Here is a 15,612-nt window from a genome sequence, read left to right as displayed (position 1 = left end):
GTTTTGTGTTGGTATGTATTAGAACTGATAGTTGTTGTAGGCTTACTTGTGTTTTGTGTTGGTATGTATTAGAACTGATAGTTGTTGTAGGCTTACTTGTGTTTTGTGTTGGTATGTATTAGAACTGATAGTTGTTGTAGGCTTACTCGTGTTTTGTGTTGGTATGTATTAGAACTGATAGTTGTTGTAGGCTTACTCGTGTTTTGTGTTGGTATGTATTAGAACTGATAGTTGTTGTAGGCTTACTTGTGTTTTGTATTGGTACGTATTAGAACTGATAGTTGTTGTAGGCTTACTTGTGTTTTGTGTTGGTATGTATTAGAACTGATAGTTGTTGTAGGCTTACTCGTGTTTTGTGTTGGTATGTATTAGAACTGATAGTTGTTGTAGGCTTACTTGTGTTTTGTGTTGGTATGTATTAGAACTGATAGTTGTTGTAGGCTTACTTGTGTTTTGTGTTGGTATGTATTAGAACTGATAGTTGTTGTAGGCTTACTTGTGTTTTGTGTTGGTATGTATTAGAACTGATAGTTGTTGTAGGCTTACTTGTGTTTTATATTGGTATGTATTAGAACTGATAGTTGTTGTAGGCTTACTTGTGTTTTGTGTTGGTATGTATTAGAACTGATAGTTGTTGTAGGCTTACTTGTGTTTTGTGTTGGTATGTATTAGAACTGATAGTTGTTGTAGGCTTACTTGTGTTTTGTGTTGGTATGTATTAGAACTGATAGTTGTTGTAGGCTTACTTGTGTTTTGTGTTGGTATGTATTAGAACTGATAGTTGTTGTAGGCTTACTTGTGTTTTGTGTTGGTATGTATTAGAACTGATAGTTGTTGTAGGCTTGCTTGTGTTTTGTGTTGGTATGTATTAGAACTGATAGTTGTTGTAGGCTTACTTGTGTTTTGTGTTGGTATGTATTAGAACTGATAGTTGTTGTAGGCTTACTCGTGTTTTGTGTTGGTATGTATTAAAACTGATAGAATGGATTAACATAGACGTTTCTTAGCTCATAGCTACTCGGTGGCTGTTGAAATTAACCTCCTAATTTAAAATGGTAGACTGGACAAGATGGTCAGTCCCATCCACGGGCTACTTTATACGTATAGTGGGATTCGACTGTCACTCAAAGTAGAAACTGTGATTATTTTTATTTATATTGTTTTGGTAACATAACCTGTAATCCACAGTCCCACATTATAACCATTGTGATTTGTTAAGCCTAGGTTAAGATAACAGATAATTGGTTGGTATCCTATAATATGTCGATATTATGTCTGTTGTGAGTTTATTGCAAATAAGTTTTAACTTTTGATCAAAACATGCTTCATACTCTGATCATAACTACAACTGACTCACTAACTGATTTAGTTTTCCAGTCTACCAAAGATTATTCGGTCTTAAAATACAATCGGTTATAATTATTATAACGTTGGATTATCGGCCATAATCCAAGTAATATCTTACGAGGTTCAGCTGCTTAGGAAAGTTAATTTGGCCACAAATACGTATTTTAAGCTATTAAATCTTTATAATAATAAAATGCGAAATGATAAAGATAAATATCTTTCACAGTTGCACTAATTTAATGGATATCATAAATGAAATAAACTAAACAATAACGGGTTATAACTTTACTTACACGAAATATAAAACCCAGATGTTTGCTTCATGTACTATCATTTAAAATTGTGTATACAATAATGAAACGTTATGTTTACTGACCGTCTGACCTAGTGAAGATCAGCCCCATCCTGGTATTTCTTGTTACATGTTTTTCTTGGTCATTAACCTTTAGAAAAATATAAATGTGATAATGTATATTTCGAACTTGTTTTCTTTCTTTCAGAACCAACATTTGCAGTGTATCAATTGTCTAGAAGTTTGCATGGGTTATTCTTTCTGTGTTATCTCGTTCGTTGGTAACATAAAGTAAGCTAGGCTGGAGTTGGGTTCTTGTGGTCCAAACAAAAAGGCTTAGGAAGAGAAAAATGTTAGATGTTTTAGAAACGTTGCTTTCGTTCGGATTGCTATTAATAAAATTCAACACCTCACTGTATGAACAACAAAGAACAGTCGCCTATAGGGCAGCTGTTTTTATTACTAATTCCTAATCCTAGCATTCAAATTTCATTGAAAATAATTTACAAAATTGAATGTTTTCTAATAAAGGATTTCTATGGAAGTACTACATAATAAAAGAGTTTAAATTGTGCTAATATAAATTCTAATATCTTTACATATTAAAAGTGATAGTGTTTATTGAAAACTATCAGTTTCTAAGAACTCCATTTTTGGTACTATATTATCAAATTACATCAACAAAGATATAATCAAACCCTCACGAAATGTTCCAGTGATATTCGTGTTGTTTTCGTGTGGAGGGTACTTTTCATTAAACCCGAGTTTTGTGATACAAAACGGTTGTTAAACAAAGTTATTTTTCTGATTGTCTGGATTCTGAACACTGAAAGTGTGCAATTATTTCATGGATTATCGTTTCTAGTGCCACTCGGTAGATGGCGCTACAATGTATTATAATTCGGTATTGTAAGTTGTTACAATATATACAGTGGAATAACATGTCACAAAGTATACAAGTCATGTGTGGTATGTTTTTTGCATCTTGTGTTCTTTTTCTACACTAGGGAACCTAAATCTGTTGCTCTTCTTGTTTTATATTTTTTAGTGTTATAGGAAACTTATGGTTCTCCTGTTCTGTTTTCAACATCACTAAAAGAAGCTTATGGTTCTCCTATTCTGTTTTCAACATCACTAAAAGAAACGTAAGGTTCTCCTATTCTGTTTTCAACATCACTAAAAGAAGCTTATGGTTCTCCTATTCTGTTTTCAACATCACTAACTAAAAGAAACTTATGGTTCTCTTATTCTATTTTCAACATCAATGAAAGAAACTGAAGTATTGGTAGAGTGGCATGTTCTTAAAGTATTGGTCAGTAACATGTTTTAGAAGTTTTGGTAGAGTAACGTGTTCTAGAAGTTTTGGTGAGTAACATGTTCTTAAAGTATTGGTCAGTAACATATTCTAGAAGTTTTGGTCAGTAACGTGTTCTAGAAGTTTTGGTGAGTAACGTGTTCTAGAAGTTTTGGTGAGTAACATGTTCTAGAAGTTTTGGTGAGTAGCATGTTCTAGAAGTTTTGGTGAGTAACATGTTCTAGAAGTTTTGGTGAGTAGCATGTTCTAGAAAGTTTGGTGAGTAACATGTTCTTGAAAGTTTGGTGAGTAACATGTTCTTGAAGTATTGGTGAGTAGCATGTTCTAGAAGTTTTGGTAGAGTAACATATTCCAGAAGTTTTGGTATACTAACATGTTCTAGATTTTTGGTGAGTAATATGTTCTAGAAGCTTTGGTGAGTAATATGTTCTAGAAGTTTTGGTGAGGACATGTTCTATAATTTTTGGTATAGTAACATGTTCTACAACGTTTGGTGAGTAACGTGTTCTTGAAGTATTGGTGAGTAACATGTTGTTGAAGTATTGATTAGTAACCTGTTCTATAAGTATTGGTGAGTACCATGTTCTTGAAATTTTGGTAAGGATCATGTTCCAGATGTTTTGGTGAGGAACACGTTCTAGAAGTATTGGTGACTAATATGTTCAAGAAGTTTTGGTGAGGAACATGTTCAAGAAGTTTTGGTGACTAACATGTTCAAGATGTTTTGGTGAGGGACATGTTCAAGAAGTTTTGGTGACTAACATGTTCAAGAAGTTTTGGTGAGGAACATGTTCAAGAAGTTTTGGTGACTAACATGTTCTAGAAGTTTTGGTGACTAACATTTTCTCGAAGGTTTGGTGAGTAACATGTTCTAGGAGTATTGATGAATAACCTGTTCTAGAAGTATTGGTGAGTAACACGTTCTAGAAATTTTTGTAAGGATCATGTTCTATAAGTTTTGGTGACTACCATATTCTAGAAGGTTTGGTGAGTAACATGTTCTATAAGTATTGGTGACTATCATATTCTAGAAGGTTTGGTGAGTAACATGTTCTAGAAGTTTTGGTGAGTAATATGTTCTAGAAGTTTTGGTGAGTAATATGTTCTAGAAGTTTTGGTAGAGTAACATGTTCTAGACGTTTTGGTGAGAAATATGTTCTATAAGTTTTGATAGAGTAACATGTTCCAGAAGTATTGGTGAGTAACATGTTCTAGAAGTATTGGTAGAGTAACATGTTCCAGAAGTATTGGTGAGTAACATGTTTTAGACGTTTTGGTGAAAAATATGTTCTATAAGTTTTGATAGAGTAACATGTTCCAGAAGTATTGGTGAGTAACATGTTCTAGAAGTATTGGTAGAGTAACATGTTCCAGAAGTATTGGTGAGTAACATGTTCCAGAAGTATTGGTGAGTAACATGTTCCAGAAGTATTGGTGAGTAACATATTCTAGAAGTTTTGGTAGAATAAGATGTTCTAGAAGTATTGGTGAGTAACATATTCTAGAAGTTTTGGTAGAGTAAGATGTTCTAGAAGTATTGGTGAGTAACATGTTCTAGAAGTATTGGTGAGTAACATGTTCTAGAAGTTTTGATAGAGTAACATGTTCAAGAAGTTTTGGTGAGTAACATGTTCCAGAAGTATTGGTGAGTAACATATTCTAGAAGTTTTGGTAGAGTAACATGTTCTAGAAGTATTGGTGAGTAACATGTTCTAGAAGTTTTGGTGAATAACATGTTCTAGAAGTTTTGGTGAGTAACATGTTCCAGAAGTATTGGTGAGTAACATGTTTTAGAAGTTTTGGTAGAGTAACATGTGTTCAGGTTTTAAATCTTTAACGTATTCTCAAGTATTTCAGAAACTAAGAAGACACGTTGTTTACATTGATAACGTCTTACGCTTCACTTCTTCTTCTCGTTTTTTTATATCTGGTATCAAAATTGCCGACAAAAACAAGCGAAGTTAACTGGCTCAGAGTTTCTACTTTTTACTTAGCAATAACGTATTGAATACCAAGGAATATAAACTTGGATATCAACGTGTATGAAATACTGAGAAAGTTTAAAAACATGTCAGACGTAGGACACAAATAGAAAGGAAGAAGGCGGACTGTTAAAGGACATGTTAAACCTAATAAAGTTACTCCGAGTAAGCTACAATTAAAGTTAAATCTTTCAAAGCGCTGCTTATCGTAAGCATCATCACTTGGCGAAATTCCATCTTGTTTGCTTCGCTTCAGGCTAAGCAGATTTTAGGAATACTACGTGATCTGGCCAAGCTAGCCTTGATCCACGTTATAGAATTACTACAACGTTGATTAACGGTATCCAGTACTCCTACGTGGAGGTCAGAGGGCATGTTAGAGCTAGAGTTACTTTAGCGATTCTTCATAATGAACCTTTGCTGACGTAACTGTATGAAGATCGATAAACTACTTGTGAATACACAGAAGATAACGTCCAACCAAGAACTAACTTTCCGTCTCCATAGATACTAAACAGAAAATAGCCATTCGTAGAATACATTGGGAAAATGGTATTTCAGCTCAGAGTGTGGATAACTGTTTTAAGGCTATTTATAAACGTTAATTATAATATATACGGTATTTTACGCCTTGTAAGACACACCCTAATTTTGGAAAGACAATTCTAAGAACAAAATATTTCGACTCAGCAACCAACACCTTGATGTAATCTTGACTTTTTGTCAACCTACTGAGTAAATACAGTTAAATACACCATATTATTCACAGTATATCGACAATATTAGTTAAACTGAATGTTTTATGTTATTGAAAATACTTGTAATTAGTAAGTAATAAGATTACAATCTGTATGAGAGGCCGTTTTGAAAAAACCCTAAGCTAACATCTTGCCTTAACTTTTGTCTTGGAAGACTCATGGGGATTTTTCAAAGTAATTTTAAAGAAGTGCGTCTTAGAAGACATAAACTACGGTATTTATACAAAGTTACTATCTAGACATTTAAAATTATATTCGTTACAGAAATGACAAATCTATCACGTTCTTACATGGACTTATTGTTCAGGCCGGCCATGGCCAAGTAGAGAAGGTACTCAACTCCTAATCCGACGATCGCGGGTTCGAATCTTTGCTATATCAAACATGTTCGCCCTCTCAGCCGTGGGGAGTTTAGAGAAATTATCAGGCTTAATTAGGAATGAAACTGTTAAATCCAGTATATTAAGATATTAAAATACGTAATGGCGACACGAGTGTTTGTGTGAGAAGATGAAATTACAACTCTGATTGCTGTTGGTAAATTACAACTCTGATTGCTGTTGGTGCATTAAACAAGATAATTATCGTGGTTTCTTGAGACCCGTCAGTAACTTCTATACACAACAACTCCAACCAAAAGAACATGGATGTCTTGCATGCAAGTTCGGTGAAATATAGTTTACTTAGTTAGCTTAGCTGATAAACTTTGAATTCAATGACTTTTAAGATCAAACTTTCGTTTCCATAAAAGTTAAACCACATTTATACCGGTTTTACTACGAAGTTGGTAAGAACCATCTAGAAGGTACCAGTTAAATAATAAGTGAAATATTTTTCTTTCTCCTAACAACCCTTTATGTACAGTATTGGTGGACCCCAAGCGGTTTTATCATTACAGAAACAAATGTTTCAACTTAAAGAACTAAATTTTCTATATGAAGATATCAATGGCTAGGTTAAAGATATATCACAAAGAAAACTGTTATAAGGGTATATGGTCCGTCAAGAAAACATCCATACAAAAACAGATATCAGTGGCTAGGTTAAAGATATATCACAAAGAAAACTGTTATCAAAGTATATGGTCCGTCAAGAAAACATCCATACAAAGACAGATATCAGTGGCTAGGTTAAAGATATATCACAAAGAAAACTGTTATCAAAGTATATGGTCCGTCAAGAAAACATCCATACAAAGACAGATATCAGTGGCTAGGTTAAAGATATATCACAAAGAAAACTGTTATCAAAGTATATGGTCCGTCAAGAAAACATCCATACAAAAACAGATATCAGTGGCTAGGTTAAAGATATATCACAAAGAAAACTGTTATGAGGGTATATGGTCCGTCAAGAAAACATCCATACAAAGACAGATATCAGTGGCTAGGTTAAAGATATATCACAAATAAAACTGTTATCAAAGTATATGGTCCGTCAAGAAAACATTCATACAAAGACAGATATCAGTGGCTAGGTTAAAGATATATCACAAATAAAACTGTTATCAAAGTATATGGTCCGTCAAGAAAACATTCATACAAAGACAGATATCAGTGGCTAGGTTAAAGATATATCACAAAGAAAACTGTTATCAAAGTATATGGTCCGTCAAGAAAACAGCCATACAAAAACAGATATCACTGTAATGCCAGCCGAACATAAAGCCAATTACAAGTGGAAATTAAACCCATAAGTGAGGCCAATGTTGAATCAATGGAAAATATTAGTGAGGCCAATGTTTTATCTATGGAACATATTAGTGAGGCCAAGGTTGAATCAATGGAACATATTAGTGAGGCCAATGTTGTATCAATGGAACATATTAGTGAGCCCAATGTTGGTTGGATCAATAGAACATATTAGCGAGGCCAAGGTTGGATCAATGGAACATATTAGTGGGACCAATGTCAGTTGGATCAATGGAACATATTAGTGAGGCCAATGTTGAATCAATGGAACATATTAGTGAGGCCAATGTTAAACCAATGAAACCCATTAGTAAGGCCAATGTTGAATCAATGAAACCTATCAGTGAAGCCAATGCTGACCATCGAGACTATTTATTTGTAATCACGCACAAAGTTAAACATTGGGCATTCTCTACTGTGCCCACTACTGGTATCAAAACCAGAGTTTTAACGCTGTATGTCCGCTGACTTCCCGATGTGCCGAATGTTAGACATTATCGAATAGAAAGTTACACGTTGCAGAGTGTTTAATGTGAAAATTAGCAATATTTGTGATCATTGTACTCGAAGTTATCAATAGTTTAGACCAGTTAAACATCGATACCAATCTGTTGGACTTGAAGCTATCGATAGTTTAGAACAATTAAACATTGATACCAATCTATTGGACTTGAAGTTATCGATAGCTTAGAACAGTTAAACATTGATACCAATCTGTTGGACATGAAGTTATCGATAGTTTAGAACAATTAAACATTGATTCCAATCTGTTGGACTTGAAGTTATCGATAGTTTAGAACAGTTAAACATTGATACCAATCTGTTGGACTTGAAGTTATCGATAGTTTAGAACAGTTAAACATTGATACCAATCTGTTGGACTTGAAGTTATCGATAGTTTAAAACAGTTAAACATTGATACCAATCTGTTGGACTTGAAGTTATCGATAGTTTAGAACAATTAAACATTGATACCAATCTGTTGGACTTGAAGTTATCGATAGTTTAGAACAGTTAAACATTGATACCAATCTGTTGGACTTGAAGTTATCGATAGTTTAGAACATTTAAACATTGATACCAATCTGTTGGACTTGAAGTTATCGATAGTTTAGAACATTTAAACATTGATACCAATCTGTTGGACTTGAAGTTATCGATAGTTTAGAACATTTAAACATTGATACCAATCTGTTGGACTTGAAGTTATCGATAGTTTAGAACAGTTAAACATTGATACCAATCTGTTGGACTTGAAGTTATCGATAGTTTAGAACAGTTAAACATTGATACCAATCTGTTGGACTTGAAGTTATCGATAGTTTAGAACATTTAAACATTGATACCAATCTGTTGGACTTGAAGTTATCGATAGTTTAGAACATTTAAACATTGATACCAATCTGTTGGACTTGAAGTTATCGATAGTTTAGAACAGTTAAACTTTGATACCAATCTGTTGGACTTGAAGTTATCAATAGTTTAGACCAGTTAAACATCGATACCAATCTGTTGGACTTGAAGCTATCGATAGTTTAGAACAATTAAACATTGATACCAATCTATTGAACTTGAAGTTATCGATAGCTTAGAACAGATAAACATTGATACCAATCTGTTGGACTTGAAGTTATCTATAGTTTAGAACAGTTAAACATTGATACCAATCTGTTGGACATGAAGTTATCGATAGTTTAGAACAATTAAACATTGATTCCAATCTGTTGGACTTGAAGTTATCGATAGTTTAGAACAGTTAAACTTTGATACCAATCTGTTGGACTTGAAGTTATCGATAGTTGAGAACACTTAAACTTTGATACCAATCTGTTGGACTTGAAGTTATCGATAGTTTAGAACAATTAAACATTGATTCCAATCTGTTGGACTTGAAGTTATCGATAGTTTAGAACAGTTAAACTTTGATACCAATCTGTTGGACTTGAAGTTATCGATAGTTTAGAACAGTTAAACATTGATACCAATCTGTTGGACATGAAGTTATCGATAGTTTAGAACAATTAAACATTGATTCCAATCTGTTGGACTTAAAGGTATCGATAGTTTAGAACAGTTAAACATTGATACCAATCTGTTGGACTTGAAGTTATCGATAGTTTAGAACAGTTAAACATTGATACCAATCTTTTGGACTTGAAGTTATCGATAGTTTAGAACAGTTAAACATTGATACCAATCTGTTGGACTTGAAGTTATCGATAGTTTAGAACATTTAAACATTGATACCAATCTGTTGGACTTGAAGTTATCGATAGTTTAGAACAGTTAAACTTTGATACCAATCTGTTGGACTTGAAGTTATCGATAGTTGAGAACACTTAAACTTTGATACCAATCTGTTGGACTTGAAGTTATCGATAGTTTAGAACAATTAAACATTGATTCCAATCTGTTGGACTTGAAGTTATCGATAGTTTAGAACAGTTAAACTTTGATACCAATCTGTTGGACTTGAAGTTATCGATAGATTAGAACAGTTAAACATTGATACCAATCTGTTGGACATGAAGTTATCGATAGTTTAGAACAATTAAACATTGATTCCAATCTGTTGGACTTGAAGTTATCGATAGTTTAGAACAGTTAAACATTGATACCAATCTGTTGGACTTGAAGTTATCGATAGTTTAGAACAGTTAAACATTGATACCAATCTGTTAGACTTGAAGTTATCGATAGTTTAGAACAGTTAAACATTGATACCAATCTGTTGGACTTGAAGTTATCGATAGTTTAGAACAGTTGAACTTTGATACCAATCTGTTGGACTTGAAGTTATCGATAGATTAGAACAGTTAAACATTGATACCAATCTGTTGGACATGAAGTTATCGATAGTTTAGAACAATTAAACATTGATTCCAATCTGTTGGACTTGAAGTTATCGATAGTTTAGAACAGTTAAACATTGATACCAATCTGTTAGACTTGAAGTTATCGATAGTTTAGAACAGTTAAACATTGATACCAATCTGTTGGACTTGAAGTTATCGATAGTTTAGAACAGTTGAACTTTGATACCAATCTGTTGGACTTGAAGTTATCGATAGTTGAGAACACTTAAACTTTGATACCAATCTGTTGGACTTGAAGTTATCGATAGTTTAGAAGAGTTAAACTTTGATACCAGTCTGTTGGACTTGAAGTTATCGATAGTTTAGAAGAGTTAAACTTTGATACCAATCTGTTGGACTTGAAGTTATCGATAGTTTAGAAGAGTTAAACTATGATACCAGTCTGTTGGACTTGAAGTTATCGATAGTTTAGAACAGTTAAACATTGCACCAATCTGTTGGACTTGAAGTTATCGATAGTTTAGAACAGTTAAACTTTGGTACCACTCTGTTGGACTTGAAGTTATCGATAGTTTAGAACAGTTAAACATTGGTATCAATCTCATACAACAGTGTAACTTTGTAATGTAAAGATTTCAAAACTTCGAGGAAAACTGGATTTACTCCAGACTTGAGTTTGAGTTTGTTCGATTGTTCAGTCAAACTTTTCAATGTGTTAGAAGTCATCAAATGCATTTCGTAATCGGACAAAATACAATTACTTTAAAAATAATAAATAACTTTAAAATATTTATCATTAATATAATCTGTTATTCACATACAAAATTTACCTTCAGTGGAACTATCAAACAAACCCACTTTACTGTGACTTCGTGTTTACCTTCAGTAGAACTATCAAACAAACCCACTTTACTGTGACATCGTCTTTACCTTCAGTAGAACTATCAAACAAACCCACTTTACTGTGACTTCGTGTTTACCTTCAGTAGAACTATCAAACAAACCCACTTTACTGTGACTTCGTGTTTACCTTCAGTAGATCGTTCAAACAAACCCACTTTACTGTGACTTCGTGTTTACCTTCAGCAGAACGATCAAACAAACCCACTTTACTGTGACTTCGTGTTTACCTTCAGTAGAACTATCAAACAAACCCACTTTACTGTGACTTCGTGTTTACCTTCAGTAGAACTATCAAACAAACCCACTTTACTGTGACTTCGTGTTTACCTTCAGTAGAACTATCAAACAAACCCACTTTACTGTGACTTCGTGTTTACCTTCAGTAGAACTATCAAACAAACCCACTTTACTGTGACTTCGTGTTTACCTTCAGTAGAACTATCAAACAAACCCACTTTACTGTGACTTCGTGTTTACCTTCAGTAGAACTATCAAACAAACCCACTTTACTGTGACTTCGTGTTTACCTTCAGTAGAACTATCAAACAAACCCACTTTACTGTGACTTCGTGTTTACCTTCAGTAGAACTATCAAACAAACCCACTTTACTGTGACTTCGTGTTTACCTTCAGTAGAACTATCAAACAAACCCACTTTACTGTGACTTCGTGTTTACCTTCAGTAGAACTATCAAACAAACCCACTTTACTGTGACTTCGTGTTTACCTTCAGTAGAACGATCAAACAAACCCACTTTACTGTGACTTCGTGATAACCTTCAGTAGAACTATCAAACAAACCCACTTTACTGTGACTTCGTGTTTACCTTCAGTAGAACTATCAAACAAACCCACTTTACTGTGACTTCGTGTTTACCTTCAGTAGAACTATCAAACAAACCCACTTTACTGTGACTTCGTGTTTACCTTCAGTAGAACTATCAAACAAACCCACTTTACTGTGACTTCCTGTTTACCTTCAGTAGAACAATCAAACAAACCCACTTTACTTTGACTTCGTGTTTACCTTCAGTAGAACGATCAAACAAACCCACTTTACTGTGACTTCGTGTTTACCTTCAGTAGAACTATCAAACAAACCCACTTTACTGTGACTTCGTGTTTACCTTCAGTAGAACTATCAAACAAACCCACTTTACTGTGACTTCGTGTTTACCTTCAGTAGAACTATCAAACAAACCCACTTTACTGTGACTTCGTCTTTACCTTCAGTAGAACTATCAAACAAACCCACTTTACTGTGACTTCGTGTTTACCTTCAGTAGAACAATCAAACAAACCCACTTTACTTTGACTTCGTGTTTACCTTCAGTAGAACTATCAAACAAACCCACTTTACTGTGACTTCGTGTTTACCTTCAGTAGAACTATCAAACAAACCCACTTTACTGTGACTTCGTGTTTACCTTCAGTAGAACTATCAAACAAACCCACTTTACTGTGACTTCGTGTTTACCTTCAGTAGAACTATCAAACAAACCCACTTTACTGTGACTTCGTGTTTACCTTCAGTAGAACTATCAAACAAACCCACTTTACTGTGACTTCGTGTTTACCTTCAGTAGAACTATCAAACAAACCCACTTTACTGTGACTTCGTGTTTACCTTCAGTAGAACTATCAAACAAACCCACTTTACTGTGACTTCGTGTTTACCTTCAGTAGAACTATCAAACAAACCCACTTTACTGTGACTTCGTGTTTACCTTCAGTAGAACTATCAAACAAACCCACTTTACTGTGACTTCGTGTTTACCTTCAGTAGAACTATCAAACAAACCCACTTTACTGTGACTTCGTGTTTACCTTCAGTAGAACTATCAAACAAACCCACTTTACTGTGACTTCGTGTTTACCTTCAGTAGAACTATCAAACAAACCCACTTTACTGTGACTTCGTGTTTACCTTCAGTAGAACTATCAAACAAACCCACTTTACTGTGACTTCGTGTTTACCTTCAGTAGAACTATCAAACAAACCCACTTTACTGTGACTTCGTGTTTACCTTCAGTAGAACTATCAAACAAACCCACTTTACTGTGACTTCGTGTTTACCTTCAGTAGAACTATCAAACAAACCCACTTTACTGTGACTTCGTGTTTACCTTCAGTAGAACTATCAAACAAACCCACTTTACTGTGACTTCGTGTTTAACCTTCAGTAGAACTATCAAACAAACCCACTTTACTGTGACTTCGTGTTTACCTTCAGTAGAACTATCAAACAAACCCACTTTACTGTGACTTCGTGTTTACCTTCAGTAGAACTATCAAACAAACCCACTTTACTGTGACTTCGTGTTTACCTTCAGTAGAACTATCAAACAAACCCACTTTACTGTGACTTCGTGTTTACCTTCAGTAGAACTATCAAACAAACCCACTTTACTGTGACTTCGTGTTTACCTTCAGTAGAACTATCAAACAAACCCACTTTACTGTGACTTCGTGTTTACCTTCAGTAGAACTATCAAACAAACCCACTTTACTGTGACTTCGTGTTTACCTTCAGTAGAACTATCAAACAAACCCACTTTACTGTGACTTCGTGTTTACCTTCAGTAGAACTATCAAACAAACCCACTTTACTGTGACTTCGTGTTTACCTTCAGTAGAACTATCAAACAAACCCACTTTCTGTGACTTCGTGTTAACCTTCAGTAGAACTATCAAACAAACCCACTTTACTGTGACTTCGTGTTTACCTTCAGTAGAACTATCAAACAAACCCACTTTACTGTGACTTCGTGTTTACCTTCAGTAGAACTATCAAACAAACCCACTTTACTGTGACTTCGTGTTTACCTTCAGTAGAACTATCAAACAAACCCACTTTACTGTGACTTCGTGTTTACCTTCAGTAGAACTATCAAACAAACCCACTTTACTGTGACTTCGTGTTTACCTTCAGTAGAACTATCAAACAAACCCACTTTACTGTGACTTCGTGTTTACCTTCAGTAGAACTATCAAACAAACCCACTTTACTGTGACTTCGTGTTTACCTTCAGTAGAACTATCAAACAAACCCACTTTACTGTGACTTCGTGTTTACCTTCAGTAGAACTATCAAACAAACCCACTTTACTGTGACTTCGTGTTTACCTTCAGTAGAACTATCAAACAAACCCACTTTACTGTGACTTCGTCTTTACCTTCAGTAGAACTATCAAACAAACCCACTTTACTGTGACTTCGTGTTTACCTTCAGTAGAACTATCAAACAAACCCACTTTACTGTGACTTCGTGTTTACCTTCAGTAGAACTATCAAACAAACCCACTTTACTGTGACTTCGTGTTTACCTTCAGTAGAACTATCAAACAAACCCACTTTACTGTGACTTCGTGTTTACCTTCAGTAGAACTATCAAACAAACCCACTTTACTGTGACTTCGTGTTTACCTTCAGTAGAACTATCAAACAAACCCACTTTACTGTGACTTCGTGTTTACCTTCAGTAGAACTATCAAACAAACCCACTTTACTGTGACTTCGTGTTTACCTTCAGTAGAACTATCAAACAAACCCACTTTACTGTGACTTCGTGTTTACCTTCAGTAGAACTATCAAACAAACCCACTTTACTGTGACTTCGTGTTTACCTTCAGTAGAACTATCAAACAAACCCACTTTACTGTGACTTCGTGTTTACCTTCAGTAGAACTATCAAACAAACCCACTTTACTGTGACTTAGTGTTTACCTTCTGTAGAACGATCAAACAAACCCACTTTACTGTGACTTCGTGATAACCTTCAGTAGAACTATTAAACAAACCCACTTTACTGTGACTTCGTGTTTACCTTCAGTAGAACTATCAAACAAACCCACTTTACTGTGACATCGTCTTTACCTTCAGTAGAACTATTAAACAAACCCACTTTACTGTGACTTCGTGTTTACCTTCAGTAGAACTATCAAACAAACCCACTTTACTATGACTTCCTGTTTACCTTCAGTAGAACAATCAAACAAACCCACTTTACTTTGACTTCGTGTTTTCCTTCAGTAGATCGATCAAACAAACCCACTTTACTGTGACTTCGTGTTTACCTTCAGTAGAACGATCAAACAAACCCACTTTACTGTGACTTTGTGTTTACCTTCAGTAGAACTATCAAACAAACCCACTTTACTGTGACTTCGTGTTTACCTTCAGTAGAACAATCAAACAAACCCACTTTACTTTGACTTCGTGTTTTCCTTCAGTAGATCGATCAAACAAACCCACTTTACTGTGACTTCGTGTTTACCTTCTGTAGAACGATCAAACAAACCCACTTTACTGTGACTTCGTCTTTACCTTCAGTAGAACTATCAAACAAACCCACTTTACTGTGACATAGTCTTTACCTTCAGTAGAACTATTAAACAAACCCACTTTACTGTGACTTCGTGTTTACCTTCAGTAGAACTATCAAACAAACCCACTTTACTGTGACTTCGTGTTTACCTTCAGTAGAACAATCAAACAAACCCACTTT

General features: G+C 34.6%; 1 protein-coding gene across 1 annotated transcript in view; it reads right to left on the bottom strand.

Annotated features, from left to right (window-relative positions):
- Positions 1-1,443: 1,443 nt before the first annotated feature.
- The window catches only part of LOC143257698 (pyrokinin-1 receptor-like), an 87,898-nt gene continuing 73,729 nt past the window's right edge, over positions 1,444-15,612 (bottom strand). The window contains exon 2 of the mRNA XM_076516765.1: positions 1,444-1,974. Within this exon, the coding sequence (XP_076372880.1) occupies positions 1,892-1,974 (83 nt within the window). The 3' untranslated portion in view covers positions 1,444-1,891. The remainder of the gene's footprint in view (positions 1,975-15,612) is intronic.

The sequence above is a fragment of the Tachypleus tridentatus genome, chromosome 1 (genome assembly GCF_004210375.1).
Source record: "Tachypleus tridentatus isolate NWPU-2018 chromosome 1, ASM421037v1, whole genome shotgun sequence".
Classification (NCBI taxonomy): Eukaryota; Metazoa; Arthropoda; class Merostomata; order Xiphosura; family Limulidae; genus Tachypleus; species Tachypleus tridentatus.
Note: the sequence above shows the minus strand (reverse complement) of the source record. Positions and strands in the feature narration are given on the sequence as shown.